The sequence below is a fragment of the Poecilia reticulata genome, chromosome 17 (assembly GCF_904066995.2).
Source record: "Poecilia reticulata chromosome 17, P_reticulata-male-v2, whole genome shotgun sequence".
NCBI classification, from domain to species: domain Eukaryota; kingdom Metazoa; phylum Chordata; class Actinopteri; order Cyprinodontiformes; family Poeciliidae; genus Poecilia; species Poecilia reticulata.
The window spans coordinates 26717336-26739349 of record NC_088846.1 but is presented as its reverse complement, the minus strand read 5'-3'; the positions used below and the strand labels follow the sequence as shown (position 1 = coordinate 26739349).

At 38.4% G+C, this 22014-nt stretch overlaps 1 protein-coding gene across 7 annotated transcripts in view; it reads right to left on the bottom strand.

Moving 5' to 3' along the window:
* LOC103479475 (contactin-associated protein-like 4) overlaps window positions 1-22014 on the bottom strand; it is a 154810-nt gene that overhangs the window by 44944 nt on the left and 87852 nt on the right. For all 7 annotated transcript variants that reach the window (XR_014084282.1, XR_014084278.1, XR_014084280.1 and 4 more), the window contains 7 exons: window positions 20473-20600; window positions 19387-19557; window positions 16295-16513; window positions 9804-10043; window positions 5832-6056; window positions 3326-3459; window positions 1512-1599 (listed from right to left, as the gene is read on the bottom strand). Coding sequence is in view for 1 of the 7 variants with exons in the window: in XM_081598347.1 (XP_081454473.1) it covers window positions 1512-1599; window positions 3326-3459; window positions 5832-6056; window positions 9804-10043; window positions 16295-16513; window positions 19387-19557; window positions 20473-20600 (1205 nt within the window). In the remaining 6 variants the exon portion in view is untranslated. The remainder of the gene's footprint in view (window positions 1-1511; window positions 1600-3325; window positions 3460-5831; window positions 6057-9803; window positions 10044-16294; window positions 16514-19386; window positions 19558-20472; window positions 20601-22014) is intronic.

Here is a 22014-nt window from a genome sequence, read left to right as displayed (position 1 = left end):
CCAATGAGTTTATAGCAGCAGCCCTGATGCCAACATCTCCAGAAAACATATTAAAGATTGTAGCATGTGTTACACACATCAGGGCTGGTGTCGGTGCAACAGATGTTGATTTTCCTGTAAAAAGTCTAGAACAGGTAGGAGTGATGAGGCAGAAACAAATCTGTGCTTCACTAATCCTCCTGGAATCTGTTCTGGTTAAATATTTAAGATTTCCAAACACCCTTATATGGGAAAAGATGGGTCTGAGCGTGAGTTTGTCCTGTTGCGCCACATCGGTCGAAAGCACCTGGAGAGAAAACCGTAAACCCTAAGGAAATTTTGAAAACATTTTACTGTAGCAGGCATGCGTATCTACCTCCTGACCAACTTTTAGGCAAATCGGGCGATATTTGTGGGCGTGAGGGCGAGTTAGAAATTATTTTGGGGTCAGAAATCCACTGTTTCCCACACTCTAGCGGAGAGGCACTCACACTCTAACTTTTCGAAAAATTGAAAACTTTAGGTCGCTTGGAGACAAGTTGTGGACAATCCGTAATTCGTATCGACGTACCGTCTTCACTTTAGATAAGATGACGGGCGTATTTACACACTGAAGTTTGAATGGAATTTCTACATGAATTTATGATGACACAGTGATTGCTCAAAAATGGGGTATTTTTAGGATCTCGCTCCATTGAAATGAATGGGGTTTTTGGGGGTCGTCAGACCCAATTTGTGTTGCCGTGGTAACTCCGAATCCCACCAGAAATAATATTTCCCATCCCGTGATCCAGCCGCAATTTTTGATACCACATTTGTGGGGGGTTGCACGCAGCGGTTCGGGCCGCATTAACGGTGACGGAAGAAAAATAAATAATAATATAGACATTCTATTAGGTGAAGAACAATAGGTGCCTGCCATGCAATGCATAGGGAGAGCAGTGATTGACTTGCAAGTCAATCACTGCCTCCATGCATTGCTATGGGCAGGCCCCAAATATATATATATATATATATATATATATATATATATATATATATATATATATATATATATATATATATATATATATATATTTATGCTGTAATATTTAGTAACAGAAAGTGGACTATAACCAATTTTAAAAATAGCTAATAGAAAAAGAAACTCTCAAAAGACTATTTTAAGATATGACAAAGTTTGGCTTCTTGGAAGAAAAAATATAAAAAGGACAATTTTCTGCAGAATTAGGTTGAAAACATTTAAAGGATTTAGGCAACAAAAGCCTAAAATTAAACTAGAATCTGCATTTCATTGCTCAGCAGAGAGAAACTAGAAGCAAACACAAAACTCATAGAAATGAATTTGTGTGGGTGGATTTTTCTTCACTTTCTGTTTCAACTTTTCTCTCAAATCATCTGGATTAGTCCTGCCGGTAACGTATATATTTACTCTCAGAGCTGAGAGAAAAACAAGGCCAAGCAGCCCAGAGTTTGAGCTGATGAGTCAAAGTGTTTTTTAACCAAACGGACCTTCGTCCACCCTGACTTACCCGACACTCGGCCCAAAACGAGAGACCTGAGGCTGCCGAGTTCTCCAGCGAAGCTCAGGTTGAAGTCCTCTCTGGCGTTACCGTCGATCTGATGGAAAATAAACAGAATAATGCTCAGTATTTATGGAAAAGAAACAGGTGGAAGATCGTTTTTATCTGAAAGGAGAGAAAAATTCCTCAAACATGAGGAGCTTTAAAAGTAAATCTGCTGTAGGAGATAATTTTCTCCACAATCATTTCAAGCCTCCTGCTTTCTATTGCAGAGCACTAAAGATAAAAACAATTCACAATGATATAAACGGATAAGAAGGGGCTCATATTTCACCCGTTCCTTACAAACGCCATGAATCAGGAGGCTGCACCAGAGCAAGACGAGGTCACCTTCTTATTTATCTCACTGTGTTTATAATTACACACACACACACACACACTGGCCGCTGCTTAGATGCATTTCCCCTCGTATATCATCCGAGGTTGTTAACAAGATCGGTGATTCAGTAAACCCAGATATGATTAGGAAGCTTCATATTTCATGGCTTTCGGCTGCTCTGTCGGAGTTTCTTCCAGGAAGTGACACGTTAGTGCTGAGCGGAGCTTCAGGAATAAAACGCAGCTCGGTTCTCTGTTGGACTTTTGCATAATTTACGTGTCTCACTGCCAAACGAAGGCTGAACAGGTTTAACGTTAATTAGCTTCACATCTCGTTAACGACGACTCGCCCTCCACCTCATCTGAATGTTAAAAACAGAACGGAAATTCACCGAAGCAATTAAATATTTAACAAAAACATGTAACAATCTGTACAGAACGGTTCAATAGGTTGTACAGATGCAGATGGAGGGCTGACAGTTAATATTATGATCACTACTTTCTCTCTCTCTTTTTTTGTATTTTTTAATCTCTATTATGGACAGGATACTGTATCTATAGTTTTTGCCAAATGCCCTAATTTTGGCGCAGCTGAAAAAAATAACCTCATTCTAGCACAAAAACTTTCCAGATATTTCACACTGGAAAGCGGAAATGGACCAAGTTTCCATTTGTTCAACAATTGAATACATATTATTTTAAAATATCAGTTAATATTATGGTATGTTTTTGATGATGGAATGACATCATAACATGACGTGAAGCTTTTAAAAAAAATCTGTTTTACATGATGCTGCTCCTTTAAATAAGAAACACAGTTAAAGTCACATGTAAATAAGTTTGTTCACGTGATAAGTCATTAAAAAACATGCTGCGCCATAATGCTGCTGCCACTTCCTGTCGTCTTTTTCATCCTTTTTCCTCAGGAGAAACATTCGGTGGTTGATCATGTGACTCATGTGATGTAAAAAACGTTTTGCGAAACCCATGGAAAAAAATGACCTCATCCAAGCGTAAAAACTTTCCAGATATTTCACTCTGGAAAGCTGAGATGGACCAAGTGTTTTAGCACTTCTTCATCTGTTCAACAACAATAATATACATATTATTTTTAAATAACAGTTAATACTACGCTGCCCTTTCCAGCTGTGCTTTTGACGTAATAATACAACATGACGTAAAGCTAATAAAATGCCTGTTTTACATGATACCGACCTTTTAAAAAGAAACACTAGTTAGTTTTTATAATTTAGTTTTTAGAAGCCATTGGTCCAAAGAGACGCTGGTTGCGGACCTTTGATCTGATCTGGTTTCCGGTGAATTATCTCCGCGAAGCTTTGATGTGTTCTGCAGTTTGTGGCGTAGAAGCAGAAAGAGAGGAAGCTCTGTGGGGATCCAGGTGCTGCTCGCTGTCTGTGCGCTGCACACTAATGAGGCGGTTTTACCTGCATGGCCACGGAGTCGGCCGACCTCCTGATGGTAACGGTGTGCAGCAGCCCGTTGGCCAGCCCCCTCATGCTGCTCCTCAGCACCTCTGCAGCTCTGCCGCCGTCAAGCTTGTACCTCAGCTCCAGCTCATCTTCACAAGAGAGGCAAAACAAAGAAACAATTTCAATTTCCAAAACCGGAGATGTTTTCTCCTCTGTGAGAGGGTCTTGTTGTTCTGAGAGTCTTTTTGCCAACAGACTAGGATTATGTGTTTAATCTGTTTGATAACTGCTGGATTAGGAGGATATTTTCCTTTCAATATCAGAGCGGATTTATTTCTTCTAAAGTGGAGACTTAACAAAAACGCTTTGGTCATTACTGAGAGCGTCAGATACCAAATACTTTCAAGAGAATATTTCTCTACAAACTTCCCCCTAATGGTCAGCATGGGACTGCATGTAAACGACAGTTTATCTGCCATGACTTGAGCTCAAAATGCGATTCATAGACTTTGGTTGAAAATAATAATGGATAACGAGCTTAGAACCGGGTCATTCAAAAGAAAAACAGAAAGAAAACAACGTCAGAATTACTTATAAGAACGGAGGAAACCAAGTCAGACCTGCTGAGAGGTTTCATCTGTCGTTCATGAACAATTTGATTCTTTTGAACGAGTCTCAGTTGGTGAGAACTATTCATTAGTTTTATACGACTGTTAGGAGCTATTGTAATTTTTATTTAATTCAAAATTATTTAATCGATGATTAAATACAATTGACAGAAATGTGTGGATAATTAATATATTTAATAGAGAAGAAGAAGATTTTTGTCAAGTTTACCTTTTTCTTACTATGCAAATAATCCTAAAACATTATTAATACACACAACACAACTTCTCTTTTTATTTCCATGTGTTTGACACCATGGGAAAACTTAGAATTAAAAACTTCAGAATCTGGAAACGTCCCAGACGTGTTCATGGCTTTGGTCACGTTTACCAAGCAGCATCACCGCTCAAATAAACAACAAATAAAAAACAACAATAAGCGCATTAAGAGACCAATATTCTAACTTCAGGTTGCATATATGAAGATGTCATGTTATTGTTAGTTTAATGGGTTAAGTGGTTCTCTGCCTGAAAAATATTAGGTAATGATCAACCTACCTGATGTTGCTACATTAATTTAAAATAAAAAGATAATCAGTAAAACTCTTGTGTTTGAGCTCCAGCGGTTTTATCTGGAGTCTTGGTTAAATAAGGGCAAAACGAGGAAAAAGCTCCTAATCGGTTGTTTTACTTTTAGGATGTCAGCACGAAAGCGTAATGCCTCACTTCCTATCAGCTTCCCTAAGTCATTAACAGCAGGAAAAAAATCCATTAACAGCAAATCAAGCTGCAAACTGCCATCCGTGTTACATTCCTGAATAATGCAAGGCTGAAGTTCAACTGCTGGACATATTTTACAGATAAAACAAGCTTCCAGTCGTTTCTTTAAGTGGCTTCTCTTTTCTGCAGCAGTTGACTTCAAAAACAGTTTCTATGAAATATGTGAACTTTATAAAACTTCCAGGTTACTGCCAGAAAGTTACAAAGGAAAGAAAATTACACAAAAGAGCAAAAACAGGTTATTTTTTAAGAACCTAAAAGTTACTTTCTGGAGATTATAGGTTACTTTCCAGACTGCACTTATTTCTGTAAAAAAATCCAGGTTATATTTTCGAGTTTACCATGTTTTTATAAGTTTAGTTTTACGTATTTATGCTTCCTTTGAAGAGGTTTTCAGCGCTACACAATTTTCAAGAATTTACATAATATTTTTAACAATAGTAATTTCTGGAACTCAAAGGCTAGTTTTAATGTTAACTCTACATAATTTATACGCAATTTTCAAGAATATACAGGTTACTTTCTGGAACTGACCCCAAATAGGAAAGTTATCTTAAAAGTACAAACCAATTTTCAGAACTTTTGTCAAAACTGAAAGAAAATGCAAAGATTTTGCAAGTAAACATAAACTGCATTACATTCACAGAATCTACAAGCCCTGAAATTACAGAATCCATTCTGAAATTTACTTTAGAAGATTTACACTTTATGTTTCATTATTTACAGGCGGTTTTCTAGAACCTACAGATACTTCGCGGCTACTCGCAGGACTTATTATCACAGACAACATTAAAATACAGGTTACTTTTACAGAACTTGTTCCTGTTGTTATAGGCTGCTTTCATTGAGTTCAAGTTTACTAATTATTTTTGAATAAGTTATTCTTCGTTTATTTCATTCTCCAGAATGAAATAAAGTAATAAAAACAACATGAAGGAAATCCTTCAGACTTTCCAGTAACATTCTTTAATTAGATTTTATTTACTGCTTAAGAAATGTAATGAAGATTATGTTTAAATGCCAAATATTTCGAAATAAAAACGTATTTAATTTATGATGTAACAATTTATTCACTGTATAACCTCATTTTATCCTTTACATTCGACCCTCTGCTGGAATGACCTCCTGACCCGTACCGTGCCTGTTGATGAGCAGAGCTAGATACTGGTTGAAGTGGGAGCCGACGTGGAGCAGCAGCGCCGGACTCTGAGTCGTCCTGAAGCTCAGAGAGACGTTTTCTCCTCGGGGAAGCGGGTCAGAGTAGATGGAGGAGGGCAGGTCGCTGCCGTTTCTGCTCAGCTCGTCGGGCTCTTTGAAGGCGTAGCTGATCGACGTCCCAGATTTAAAGTCGGCTGACACCTCTGGAAGAGAGAGAGAGGAGATCCCTTCAGAGAGAGGCGTCTGGTTTCCTGATGCCTCGCAGAAAAACAGCCAGCTCAATGTCAGGTTTTATTTCAACAAGTGAAGATTAACGTTTGGTGTTTAACGGAGACCCATTATGCAAAATTCCCAATTTGGAGGTTTTTATACTTCTTTTGGGTCTCAGTGGCTTCTAAAAAAACACCACAAGTATCTAAAAAGATAAATCCAGCTGATTGTTGGCATTTTCAAAAACCTCCCAATTGATAAGTCACACTGAGTCGTTACCTAGCAACCCCAGTGGAGTTCCGCCCGTTACCTAGCAACCCAAGTTGAGCTCAAGCACGTTTGGTCACCTGGTTTTACCAGTTTACATATGCAGCTGGAAATGCAAGTGTTTTGTTGTTGATTTACCATTCAGAAATAGTTTCCTGCATTCTTGTTGGTCGTGCTGGAGGCTCCACTTCTGCTTTTCAAAGATGTATGGTTGTATAATTGTGTGTCTGTTTGCAGACATTTTGTTCATGATTCATGTCCGAGGAGTTTCTGGTTTCCTGATCCTGCATGTTTTTGACCGTTTGCCTAGTCCTTACTGCCTGGAGAAGAGTTCTGACCTCCTGTTGCTGAACCTTGCCCGCCTCTGACCTTCCTCCAGTCCACTGAATATTCGATTTTCCTTGCCTGACCCTGGACCGTTTTGACTTCTGAGCCTCTGGTTGGTGGATATTTGTCCCATTGTCCACCCTACCCTCCCAAGGCTGGATCCTCGGCTCCTGTGGTTCCCCGTTCCTGACCCACCAGTGTGACCACACCCTGCAGAACCCCTTCAGCACCATCTCATTATTTCTAATAAAACGTGTCACTGGCTGCGTTTTGGGTTCTGGCTGATTTTATTTAAACGTTACAAAATTTGATCTAAGAGTGATTTCATCCAAAAAGTGTAATGATCATGTTTTGTATGGATTAAAGATGCATCATAACCTACAGGTCAAATTTAATTTAGATTTTTATCCATTTCTCTCTTGACTAATGGGAGAAAAGTTAATTTTCCAGGATTTTCAGAAGTGCTGTTCCTCCTGCGAAACGTTTAGCTGAGGTATTGCTGACATTTTGAGAACAGGTTTAATAACCTCAGTGTCTGTGACTCATTGTTCAGTGCTGTTATTTAGCCTCTAATTTACAGCTCAGTCCAGGCAGTAATTAAACGTAAATGAACTAAAAAGGTCATGTTGTTTATTAGATTTTTAAAAACCTCTCTGGCGCTTGCTAAGGGTGACTTTATACACGACCCTTTAACACACGTGGAGTTGGTGCCATGTGGATTCAGTTGTTTTAATATGCTTTGAAATATGAAATATGGTTTTGTAATCATATTTTCTTCAGACTTCCATTTCTAAATAAGGACACTGGGGCCTGCAGGTATAGGCCAAAATAAAACCGAATAATAAAATGAACATTTAGCTTAAAAATAATCCCTTTAAAGTCAGTGAACACAATACAGCATGAAATGAATTAACTGCGTCCATCTTCAACGTTTACACTCGCACTTGAATATATTTTAAATGATACAGCCATACTTGTTAGAAAAGCAGTAGTGGAGCCTTCTGCACAAACAACAAGAATGCAGAAAGCAGTTTCTAGATGCTGCATATATACACAACTTTTACACTTGCACTTGAAAATAGCTGCAGACATGTAGTATTTATAAACTGTTTTCTTCATTATTGATGGTTGTGCAGAAGGCTTCACTTCTGCTTTTCTAACATGTACGGTCGTGTACATGTACAGCCATTTTCACATACGAGTGTAAACGTTGAGTTAAGGGGGCGTGGCCGGCAGCAATTTATTTGGATTTAAAGTGATAGAGACCCCAAAACATCTCAAAATAGGCAGAACTGACTAAAATCACATCATCTAAGAATTATTTCGTACAAAAAATATGATAAACTGGTTTTGTATCCCCATAGAACCTATGCTAAGATGTTCAAGGAGGTATAACAGGTCAGCTTTAACACAGCAGGGTTTGATTGATATATTTTTGCCCTTAGTAAAGAAAGCTGAAACCACTGCATGCAAACTACCCATTAAATGTCTGATATAAAATTCAGTTTGATGATCTGAGACATGCACGTTTGACAAAAAGCCAAAATAGTGTAAGCAGTTTAATGCAGCTTGTAGAAATATGATGTGTGACAGTTGAGTGAAAGAAAAGTTTTCTTAAGGCTATTTGAAGGCTATTTAAACATAAAACTGTGTTTTCTTTGTGCAATATTAAGCAGTGAGTGCGTCAGTGTGACTCACACACAGTGTGCATCAGCATGCAGTGGGAGATGAATACAGCATGTCAATAGTCGGTGGGCGGTGGGGTTAAGAGGGTCCTTTTAAAGCGCAGAGACGGCTCAACTCTCAAGTTAAAGGATTTACAGACGGTCAGGATAACAATGCATTGTTATTCTCTTTGTTCTCAGTGGGTGTAGCAGCAGAGACGCACCACCACCCACCTTCTGAAACAGAGGTGAAGTCGACCAAAAAATCTGTTCTGTGAATATTAAATCTGTTCTGTGAATATTAAATCTGTTCTGTGAGCCCCAACCAGTTGGCTGGTTTCACACGTTTCTTCTATTCAGGGAATCTGCGTTAATTCATTCGGCCTAACAGATGTGGAGTCGAAGCTTTAAGAGGAATTTTATGAGATTTTTTCTCAGGAGATGAATGCCAAATTAGTGCAAAAAATAAAAAAATCAATCAATTAGATTATTATCTATAGCTAATTTATTTCAGTAACTCCATCACTAAGAAAAACATAAATTGTTTAAACACAGATTAATAATTTCAAGTCTTTATTACAATTAGTTATGATCCATTGGGGAGGCGGTTAAATAAAAAGTTAGTAACGCTCATCATAAAAATTACTTCTAATAGTGAAGCACAACATTTACACAGCGTTTAGCAGAAGCTAATGCTAAAGCACAGAATTCAAATTATATCTGCCTTTGAATGTCCACAACCCTCGAGTACCAAAGTCCTTTTGACTTCATAATGTACATGTATTCATGTTTATGTCATGTTTTCTACTGTCCCTGTTTTATTTTATTCCTGTATGTTTCTTTTTTGAAATGAAGTTATTGGAAGGGAATGATGGGGAGAGAACATGAGGAGAGGAAATGGAACTGCTGCATTAGCATTCTTCACTCCCTTCACAATAAGAGCATGAATATGAACATCTAATTACTTAAAGAGTTCTTAACAGCTTATAACCAAAACATCAACGCAAATGTTGATGTTTATTCAACTGACAGTTTACAAAACAGCCAAATAAATGAGCAGTTTATGTTTTCAAAGTTAGCATAAGTGCTAAATGAGAAACTAGCTCTGTTATTTCACATTAGCTAATTAGCTGAATTTATGATTTTCTGCTTAAATCTAGTGAATTATAATATTACCTAAGGAAAAAAACCATTTTAATACAGACAAGTGGGCTTAATGTATGTTTTAGACCTGCTTAAAAATTATTTTAAAAATTTTAATCTGACAAAATGAGCCTCACCAGAATGCAATTTCTAATTTATTGAATATTACTGTGAAAATCTTATAGCTTTGCTTGGGGCCATGTGTATCTAAAATTTCTAATATAAATAAATATATCAGATTAGCAAGGAAGTACATGTACTATAGCACAGATATCACATGTCCAAAGCATTAACTGCAAGCAGTTCACCCCCGGTAACGATGTAACTTATTATTTTTACCTGTCTGGCAGAAGACTCCAGCGTAAGCCGACAGGCTGCAGTCGCAGAGGAAGCCAGCGGCTCTCTCCACACAGCAGCCCTGGTTCTGGCACAGCGAGCCGTAGCTGCTGCAGTGACCCGGGCAGCCAGGCTGAACGCCGGGCGTCATCTCTGCCCTCTCCTCCAGGTCCAGAGTAACACCGTTCAGCTGCAGAGCGCGGATGCAGCCTCTGAAACCCCTCTGCCTGGACGCCGTGCCTCCTGAAAACAAAACATAGTCGGAAAATAAAACTATAGGTTGCTGAAATGAAAGATACGGCAAACCAACGTCTACACTCAGATGTTTCTGTGGAATTCAACTCAAAATTATTAGTGGTAAATTCGCGTATTTGTGGATCTTTTTCATAAGTTGCGTTTCCATCAACAAGATAATTTCACAATTTAATATTTCGAAAAAAAATTTGCTTAAGGGAATGTTGACAAAAAGTTTTCCTGCTACGATGAGGTGGTTTTTTGGCCGCATCAAAATTGGTTTATTTTGCAAAACACTAGAGTCACATGATCGACAACCGGATGTTGCCGCTGGCGCAAACCACAAAGAAGAAGATAACAAGAAGTAGTAGGAGGGCGATGGTGTGGCACAGTTTTTAATAATTTATCACGTGAACAAACTTATTAAATAATTTTAATCTCATTTCTTATTTATTGAAAACGCAGCAGTTGTAAAGTTCCACAACAATAGTGGAATATTGACAAATTTCACACAAATTTTGGAAAAGAAACACAGCTATAAAGTATAAAGTTGAACTACTTAGACGGAAAGACGCCATTGGCCAGTGTTTGCAAAGCAGCCAATCCAGGAGCGGCATTCGTTTTCCTTGGAGCTGATTGGCTGTATGATTAAAAACTGTAAGGAAAATCCCCCAAAACATTAAGAGACTTTCAATAAGCCTAAAAGAAAGCAAAACAAGACGGTAATGGTTGAAGAGTTTTGCACAGTACTGCATGTTATGCAAGTGAATATAATAAAAATGTGCCCTTGCTTTTATTTGAGCACATTCAAAGAAGCAGCAAACCTTCACAGATTCGCCAATAAATGCAAAAAGAAGCAGATTTTTTCTCTGCTTTGTTTGCAAAAGCGACTCACAAAGTTTAATTTTGCTCAGAGAAAAACTTTCTCAGCTGAAAATGCAGCAATCAGAAAAGTGAGGAAGTTTTCCTTTTCATTCAAATGGGTTTCTGTTGTTGTCGTTGTTCAAACATGGCAACCTTTCAAAGCAGAGATCAGGAGCTGAAGCTTTTATTGTCCTCGAAGTACAAACTCATGAAGCAGCTGTTTGCTCCCTGAGGTTCAACATGACAGCTTCTTATTTTCACACCTATAAATCACAGAGAGACTCTCCCCCAGTCTGCGCTCTGATATTACTCATAAATTATTAAAGCAGCAAAGCTACAGACAGAAAACCTCCTTCAACGTCTCGTCTGAGAAAACACAATGAAAGCAGTTGTGCTTTATTAGAAAATGGCCAGAATTAATGCATCCTAGGATAAATCGTTGTGACTCTGATCCTCTTTAACGTGCACCGATCAGGCTTTTTATGCAAATACCAACAGAATTTAATCAGTGTCAGAATCTCAGCTACCGTTATTCAGCTTTCTGCATAATTATTCAAATGATTAAGCTGCAAATTCACCTGTTTACTCTCACTGTTCCCAGAAGAGCAACTAACACAGTTTCTAACACCTGCAAGAAAACTCATATGAAGAATTTCTTTCAGTTCTAGTGTTCAACATACCAGTATATAAAAAAATAATCTGGCTTTAAAGGGTTTTAAATTCATTAAAATTTTTCATTTAGATGTTTAAAAATAATGTTTTTATGGTCTTGCTGAAACAACATAATGCTTTGACATCAGTAGCTTCATTACAAATGTGCACAAAACTTTTTCGATATTCTGTTAATGTTGGAAAAAAGAAAACCAATTTCGAAATATATATATATATTTCTACAACAACTGAAGGTAATATTGTTACAAAATGGCACTTAGTGGTTGGAAAATATGTAACAGTGCCCCTTTATGCCTCATAGATGTTTTACCTAATGTAGAAATTAAAAAGGAATATTTAATAAACAAGACCTCTGATATACATTACATTATTATATGACTTTTTCAGCTTTTAAGATCATAAAATATCAACTTGAGGCTCATTTATTTGCATATACAGGTGGATTTCTACATTAAGATGGCATTTCTGGTGCATCAGTAAGAAAAGTGGGGGAATGACAGAAATCTTTATGCTATTTTAGACATTTTTTCTGTGAAAATTGAATGATAGCACATGGTTGGCCAACTGCCTTGGAGTGTCTTTTACATTAAAATGGTTTATTTTAGATTTCATCAAGAAAAACCACAAAACTGAGATATAAAAAAATAATTGAAAATCAGCCCTGAGGCTGAACATATCAGATGTCTGCAGATGATTGTAGTTAGCATCAGATCACAGCCGCAGCAGTGTTTTTGTTGAACTTGTGCAATTTCATCAATAACCGCATACCTTTTAACGCAGCTGCTCATATTTCATACAACAATCCACTCGAGGAAACTGCAGGGCTTTGAAGCCTCAGAAACTCTTCACTTGACCTTGTTAATGTTGTTCAAGAACCAAGAAATATCTCATCTCATTTTCTGTCAGTAAAAAACCTTTTAGCAGAGCTGAGAGGATGATTAAATGTAGCGAAAACGATCTCAGTCAGTCTGCACACATTAGCGGACGATCAAACCAAATATCTGTTAGTAAAATTTAAATGACAGCGACAATAGTGAATATGCAGCTGAAAGAAGGAGTTTAAGGCCAAGAAGCATTGTGGGAATAAAGCAAAGCAGAGAGAGGAGTGAAGGAAATACAGATAAAACGTCTGTGAGTGATCAAAGCTGCAGTTCTCGACAGACAGAGATAACCGCGTCTGCAGTGGGAGCACATTTGTTATTATGAAGGATGAAATTAAAGTTGGTAGATATCCAGAGAAGAAAATAACCAGCTGATTAATAACACTGTGTGCCCAATCTGAGGGCTGAATAAGATAAATAAAAGATTAAAAACAATAGCTATTGTTGAAGATGTTGCTTATTTTTCTGATACACCGTTTTGATCAAAATGCGATTCATTGCAAATTAATTAATTATAGACTGAAAATGACTTGATTGAACATTTTAATCGAGTCCCACCATAAAAACATAGTTTGTAAAAATATTTTACACAGAAATTCATCTAGTGGAACAGATTTAGTTTAACCTGATCCAAAATCTGTAAAAAACAAAATCTCTTATTAAGCTCCTTTACCTGTAAATTTAATAATCAGTTAATGCAAAACTTTGTCAAATAATCTGCAAGTGACGAAGCGGAATGCTAAGTTACTGCATTTTAGCCAATAATTATTAGTTTATTTGCATTTTTAATATACTTCTAATATTGTATAAAAAATACTTAAGTGATTAAATAAAAATCCTGTAAATTGTGCCAATTTTTTATTCAATTAAATAGCATGTTAATCTTAAGATTCCCAGAATTTGATGCTGTTTAGTATTTTTTAAAGAGCATAAACTCTATAAAACATTTAAAACACCAAATCAAAGCAGGAGGATTGTTTGGAAAACTTCACAGTGGAAACAACGCTGAGCTCATTTCTTACTGCGGCAGATTTTAGCACCAATCAGAAGCAGCGGTGCGATGTTGGTTATGAATCCATGCAAGGCAATAACACGGCTTATTAATCAAAACAATAGACTACAGCGCCATGTAAAGCAGAGCAGGATTATGGCCTATAAATACAGCTGATGAATAAACACAAGAAGACACAGCATCTTATAACTCAAACAATGGAACAGTTTGCAGTCTTGTAAATACAACTCATGTACTGAAATATCTTTAAATGACAGCATTAAGGAGGCCGAACCTAAATAACCCAACGTTTAGTTTTACATAATTCATGTCAGTGGGGAGGAACAGCCTGCAGATTAATTAGCTGCACAGAGAGAAATGCCTGTTCTCCCAGGAGTGGCTTGTTTAGCAGGACAGTTAATTCGATGTGAGACTTTTTAAAAGTAAAACAGAAACTAAGTTGTTTAAGAAAAGATAAGGAGATTTTGGAGATTGTGTGTTTGGAAACATTTAATGAAACCGCACAAAGTGCAACTTATGTTTACATTTTTGGGGGTGGATTTGCTCTGAACAGGAAAAGTTCAGTGCTTTTCATTTAATGAAAACAAAAGTATTTAAGAGAAGCAACCCTTACAATATGGACTGAAATTTGTAGTTGCAAAGTGACAGAATGAGAAAAAAAATTAAGTGGAGAGAATATTTTAGCAAAGCACTTCATATCCAGGGCCTCCATGTGTCTTCATGTTTATCTGGACTCAATTTCCCAGCATTCTCAGCCTGGTCTTAACCACTGCTAATGAGGGAACTGTAAAACCTTATGCAATGTTCTTCTCACAAGCAAAACTGAAGGGATTTTGAGGCATTTAACCACATTTTAGGAAGTGAATTAAGAGAGTGGCTTTCAGTAAAGTTCAGACCATTTTACTAAACTTTATTATTAGCCTGTAATAATTTTAAATAATCTTGTTTCCACAGATGAGAATTCAATCGACTCAAATGCTTGTAAGTTGAGGATTGAACAACTTTTGGAGAAGTAGAAATGTAATAAAATGAAACCCAAACAGTCTCATGTTAGCCCAGTTATCATACTTAGAATAACATAAGGAGGAGTGATTAGGGTTGACTTCAGTATGCTAGCCTCCAGCAACAAGTTAATAATTTAATTGCAGCGTCTGCTTGTTTACAACACTGCTGCTGATTTCTTCTGGTTTCAGTAAATTTTTTTCGGGCTCCATCTGTTCGTAAGTGTGTGCAGGGTTAACGGATCTGCGGACGCTTACATCTGCTAACCCAGCAAAAGGAAAACAGAGCTGCATCTGACCTGGAAAGACTAAGAATAAAATCTAAATATACATATTGATCATCTTATAACGCACATATTTTCAGTTTTTTATAATATACTATTCGATAAAAACCAAATATTGTCACCGGTAGTACTTTTTCTTTCTACCAATGTATTGATATTACATTTTTTTAAATTATTTTAAAAACCACAGTATAGAGCAGCAAAACCAGCTGATCAAAGGTGCTGGAGTTCCACTTGGGTTGCTAGGTAACGGACAAAACTCTGCTGGGGTTGCTGGGTAACTGGTGGAACTTTGCTGGGGTGAAGGGCAGTTTCTGCTGATTTTTGACTTAATGTCAACTTATCAGTTAATGTTTTTGGCAACAGTAACTTATTGCCAAAAACTGGCTGGATGTTTTCCTTTGACGCTTAGGCTGGTTTTAGAAGCAGTAGAGCAGGGGTGTCAAACTCCAGTCCCGAAGGGCCGCTGTCCTGCAGTTTTTAGATGTGCCACAGGTACAAAACACCTGAACCAAATGGCTTAATTACCTCCTCAGTTCTCCAGAGCCTTGTGTTACGTCCACCAGGCTCGTTTGATGGGGCAACATTAATGGAGACCACACAAGGATTTAATGTGTAAATGAAAGTAGAATTTATTAAGTTATATGAAAGAAATAACCCTGAAAAAAAGAAATGCCTGAAATAAGAAACCAAAATAGATTAAAGAAAAACCTATAAATAACCAGAAATGAGCAAATGCAAAACCTAACAAAACTCAACCAAAAGATACAAACCAAACCAAGTGGGGATCTGAGGAGAGGGAAGGGAAAGGCCTCCTCTCTGCTGTACGCCTAGCAGGACGCCAATCAGGGGAACACCCAACACCTGCAGGGCCTGACTGCAGAACCCTGCAAGGAAAAAGAGGGCAGGGCCCACTGATGCCGTAACACTTGCTAATGACCTAATTATTCTATTCAGGTGTGGTGCAGCAGAGGCACATCTAAAAGTTGCAGGACACCGGCCCTCGAGGACTGGAGTTTGACACCCCTGCAGTAGAGACTCAAATGGAAGTACAAAACATGCAAAACGTGAATTTTTCATAACAGAACCCCTTTAAAATAAAGCCAGTGACTTATTAACTACAAAAAAATGTAACTTTCTGCATCTGAGTAACCAAAGTGATATATACAACAAACATTTGAAAATGTGGTAAAACCAGTGGGGATGCTTTGGATGAACTGCCGTGAAGGTGATCTGTTCTACATGGTACAATGGATTTTTTCATAAAGTGACTCCTGCTGTTAACATGTATGTGAAACAGAGAGATTTACTGTTGGGAAAAACAGGCTAAACGCTTTCAGCAGATGTAGTGAACCTCAAATTTCCTGGAGACCACAGAAGATATTGTGTGAGAAAATAAACAGTAGATTAGATTTATATGTAGGAAGCGCTCAGTGGAGAGATATGAGACGGTGAAAAGCTCGAGAGAATTAAAGGATAAAGAGATAAAAGCCACAAACGCTGCAGCTGAGGAAGAGAAATGAGGGGAAAAACGAGCCGTCCTCACCTATAAAGAGCTGGCTGTTGAGCTGCAGGTGGATGTGTCCGTCAGCGGGAGCCTCCTGGGTGGCGACAGGAAGGTCGTCCAGACGGAGCGACGCCTCCTTCACGTTCCGCTCGGCTCGGACGCGATGCCACCGGTCGTCGTTGAGCGGGTAGATCGACTCAACGCTAACCTCCAGTGGGCCGTTTCCAACATCGAAGGAGAAGACAACCTGAGTGGAGGCTGAAATGATAATGAAAAAAAAAATGTTGAAGCTGAAGAAGCAAAGAAGCAGAGGCTCAGGAACTGAACCCTGTGGAATCCCGCATTAAAGCTGCAGTACAAAACTTTTATAAAGAATATGTGTTTTACTGATTTGTCAAAACTGTCGCCGTGTCATGACAGTATAGTATGAGACACATAATCTAAAGAAATGCTCTAAAAACAACCAATCAGAGCCAGGAGGAGGATCTTAGTGCTGTCAATCAATCATGTACTTGCTGCTAAATGTGCTAAAGGCAGAAAAACAACTTACTGTCACAGGAAAACCGTTTCATCATTGGTCATGCTAATTGGCCTGGGTGCTCATGATTGGCTGGTTCTAACATTTTCAGGAACATGAAATAATGTATTAAATCATAAAATTATTAAAAACTAGATTTTCAAGGTAGATCAATATGTTTAACTGAGGCACATATAATTAATTCTATATTTAATCAATAATTTTTTTTATATCCAGTTCTAATAGATTAATGACACAATTAAATAACTATTTGATAAGTGTTATTTATTATAATTTGGCCCAATTGGCTCTCCATACTTAATGTCTCTATTTTAAATTAAATGCACTATACATCTATTTTCTAAGCACCCTTGGAGGTGCTGGTGCCCATCTCCAGCCAACGTTCTGGGTGAGGGGCGGGGTCACCCTGGACAGGTCGCCAGGCAACACAGAGACACACAGGACACACAACCATGCACACACACTCTCACACCTAGGGACATTTGGAGAGGCCAATTAACCTGTCAGTCATGTTTTTGGACCGTGGGAGGAAACCGGAGTACCTGAAGAAAACCCACGCATGCACAGGGAGAACATGCAAACTCCATGCAGAAAGACCGGGGCCGGGAATCGAACCCAGAACCTTCTTGCTGCAAGGCAACAGCTCTACCAACTGCACCACTGTGCAGCCCATTAAATGCACTAAAGGTTTAAATTTAACAAATCTAGGAAATGCAGATCTAATTCCTTCGTGTTTATCAGCAGCTGACATAAATACATTTATTCTAATATTCTTTGCTGTAATAGAACAAATGAATAATTGAAATCAAGTAATTTTGTTATATAGATGTATTCCAGTATGTTCTACTGTCATCCTGACCTCCAAAAGTAAAACTATCAAATGAAATCCAACAATATAAGACATGAAACAGAACAGAGAGTGAAGTGAGAGTAACAGAAGGAACTAGCAGAGACTGAATGAACCAGAGGGCAATTTATCCTGAGGAGAGATGATTAATGGCCCGAGATAGAGTGAGAGCAGCTGAGTGATTAACTGAGAACAGAGACAGAGGGAATCTAAAAGGAATGAAAGGCAGAAGACTAGCAAGGACAAATAATACGGCTGGTCAGGAGGTGCCGCCAAAAGCAACAGATAAAAAAAAGGTTCACATAATGAGCTAAAAAAGAAAAACAATAATGAAACATGGCCCAATGATTTCCTCTTGTGAATCACTTCTAAGAGCTGAACAGTTGGCAGGACTGTTGCCTGGCAGTAAGAAAGTCCTGGAACTGAATCTTTCTGCATGGAGTTTGAATGTTTCATGGTTGTGGTTATCTCTGTTCTCTTGCATATTTTCCTACCAGAGTTTCTTCTTCCACTCAACTTTCTATGAATTCGATATAACTTTTCTACATAGAGACAATAATTTTAAGCGACCATCATCAAGAAATAACGGCTTAGATTATTTAAGTCTATATGAAAAGAAAGGTATCCATATTCCACTTCAGCTGAGATCCACAGAAAGAATATTTGACCACATGGGATTTATTTAGGGTGTTTTCACACCTGATAGTCCAGTAGATTTGGTTCGATTGGGGACCAAAGTTGCAACATTTGTCATATTTTATCAAAGTAACTGAGTTTTCAAAATGCATTGTCAAAAAAACCAAACGCTTTGAAAAACCTGTTCCCCTCCTCACCTGTGGGGGCGCTGCACCAAAAACAACTGGAGGAAACAACATGAAAGTTTATCAGCTTCAGGATAAGACACTTGGCACAACTTTCTTCTTCACAAAACATAAAACAAAAATGCAGCATCAGATTTTAGTGGTTACTGGCAAAAGGCCATGAGTCATTTCTTCTGCTAGTGCTAGACTCTCATGTTTGTTTTGGTTGAATTTACCCAGAATGCCCTTCACTGTAGTGCACTTCCTGCTTTTGGAGCGGTCTCCAGTCTGCTTGGTATCCAGATATGCATTCAAACTGCACCAGAGTTTACTTCAACCCAAATGAAACCTACGCTTTTAGGCACTTTGCAGTCTGATTGCACATTCACACCTTTCCCCCCCAAATGCAGGAAGTGGACTACAGAATAGGGAATTCTGGGTAAGTAAACCAAAACAACATGTAAATCTAATGCTAGCGGCAGAAAAGGTTCATTGTCTTTTAGCAAAGACAAAATCTGACGCTACTCAGATTTTTGTTTGCATTTTGAGAAGAAGAAAGTTCAGCGCTCAGTGTCTTCTACAGAGGTTTTTGTGTTGCTTCCTTCAGCGCCCCTACAGGCCATGAGGGGAACAGGTTTTTCAATGCAGTGCAGTGAGAAAGAGAACAGCAGCAGCTGAAAATTAACAAATGTTGCAAATTTGGTCTAAAAATCTACTGGACTATCTATCAGGTGTGAAACCTCAATAAAAAGAGCCCAAATAAAGTCCAGGTCTCTTAGTTCGTCTCATTCAGGGAATTTCAGATCAAAAAACATTTCCTTCCCTGCAGGATTTTTCCAACCACACTGCATTCTCTGGGTGTGAGCAGATTAAAGCTTCCAGGTTTTACTGGCACATCATCCTAATCCGCGTCAAATCCCCGCCCTCGGGCTCCCGCCGCACTCACAGCTCAGCTCGATGCGGATGAAGTCTTTGATTCCCAGGTTTTCCAGGAACACCCCGAAGGAAGCCGTGGTCTTAAAGAAGAAGGAGACGTCTGCGCTCAGCTCTCCGTGGAAGGTGGGGAAGTGGAGGTACGACGTCTCCTGGTCGAAAAACGCCGCGTTCCAGAAGTTTTCTGAGAAACAGGAATATGGCTGTCACACAGCAACCAACAGAGCAGCCATATCTGACAAAATGGCTCAGGGTTACTTTGATAATTATTCAGATTTTATTACAGCTGGAAACATGAAGGTTCATGTTCTGGCCTGAACCTTCAGAGCCACATAAAGACAGTTACAAAGTCGGCCTTCTATCACCTGAAGAACATCTTCAGGATTAAAGAACTTATGTCTCAGCGAGATCTAGAGAAACTCGTCCATGTGTTTATCTTTAGTCACATTGATTACTGCAACAGCGTCTTCACAGGTCTGACTAAAAAACCAACCAGATCCAGACGCTGCTGCTGAGTTCTGACTAAAACCAGGAAGTTAGAAAACATCACCCAGTTCTACAGTCCCTTCACTGGCTCCCTGTAGCTCAGAGAATAGACTTTAAAATACTGTTGCTAGTTTATAAATCACTGAACGGTTTAGCACCACATTAATAATCTGCTGTTGTTGTGTCAACTTTCCAGACCCCTCAGGTTCTGGTTCAGACCCCTCAGGTTCTGGTTCTGGTCCCCAGAACCAGACCCAAACATGGAGAAGCAGCATTCAGCTTCTATGCACCACAAATCTAGAATACACTTCCAGAAAACAGCAAAACAGCAGAAACACTGAGTTCCTTTAGATCAAGACTAAAAACTGACCTGTTTAGAGTTGCTTTTGATTAATAATGAAAGAAACATATTTTAAGATTTTGATGAAGCCACTTATCAAACTGTAATGTTTTTCTAAATTGTTGGCTTTATGGTGTTTTATATGACTCTGTATTTTTGTCCTGACAATTAATTACTCCCCCAGTAAACTTATCAGACAGAACATTAAACTTAAATGGGATGCCAAAAAGCTATAATACCTTTACAGGTGAATTAAACCAGTGATGGACTTACTGTCGCCATGGCACTGGAGCGACCCCACCCTGTAAGCAGCTTCTGAACCGGGCCTCTGAACGTCACCGAGCACCAGCGATCGGACCGGCAGGCTCTCCTTATGGGAAATAAAACCAGAATCTTCGCTCCTTTGAGAGGAAGAGGAGAAAAAGATCAGATTGGAGGAGATAAACTGACACGGTACAGATGAAAGGAAACACTGTAAGCAGAGTTTCCTTTTTTCCCCACAGTAAAATTAAAGCACCCTTCAGGCTTTTTTAGGCAAGTTTTCCAGCAAAACTTTGGAGATAAAAACAATACAAACGAACAAAAAAAGGAGTTTCAATTTATGATTATATGATATTTATTAATTGCTGTTATTAATAATGTTTCGTTATAGTATTATACATTGTACAGCAGGCACAAATAAACTATAATCTACCCAAATTTAATGTTTTGAAATGTCTCTTTCACTTTACGCACCTTGTCTGATTGAAGAACAAAACAGTTAACAAAAAAATCCTCCAATTTAAATAGCGTTTTTCAATGTAAAATATATATGACAATAAGTCACTATTAGTAATAATAAATATTACATTGAAACAATGCAAACAAATCATGTTATGGCAAATTATCTTCCCTCTCAAATTAAATACTTAAAACTACAACATACAAAGAAAGTTAGAAGGAAATCTCAAAAAAATGTTTTTGCTACGTTTTCATTCTAACCGACAAAAAACAAACAAAACAAAGTTTAGTCTGATTTAACTTCAGAGAGTGAAGAAAAAATGGAACTAACTGTAAATAAAGTTTTCCAAATTTAGGCTTTTAATAAAACATTAGGGCTGCACAGTGGCGCAGTTGGTAGAGCTGTTGCCTTGCAGCAAGAAGGTTCTGGGTTCGATTCCCGGCCTGGGGTCTTTCTGCATGGAGTTTGCATGTTCTCCCTGTGCATGGTGGGTTTTCTCCGGGTACTCCGGTTTCCTCCCACAGTCCAAAAACATGACTGTCAGGTTAATTGGCCTCTCCAAATTGCCCCTGTGTGTGTGTGAGTGTGTGAGTGTGTGTGTGTGTGTGTGTGTGTGTGTGTGTGTGTGTGTGTGTGCATGGTTGTTTGTCCTGTGTGTCTCTGTGTTGCCCTGCGACAGACTGGCGACCTGTCCAGGGTGACCCCGCCTCTCGCCCGAAACGTTGGCTGGAGATGGGCACCAGCACCTCCTGACCCCACTGAGGGAAAAAGGGTGCAAGAAAATGGATGGAGGAAGGATGGATGGATAAAACATTATACTGTACTTTGAATATCAAGCACTTTCAATGAAAACACATGATTGAAATTCAGGCATTTTCAAGGGATTTCAAGCACCTGTGTGGAATAGAAACCACAAGAACAGATGGAAGCAAGAGGAAGAAATTAGGTTAAAAAAAAACTAGGTAAAAAGAGATGAAGGGAGATGGTGAAGAAGTAAAAGATGAAAGAAAAATGAGTCAAACATGGAGGAACAAAAGAGGAGATGAGAAGCAGGAAGGTAGGAGTAAAATGAAACGAAGCTGCAGGATAAATTA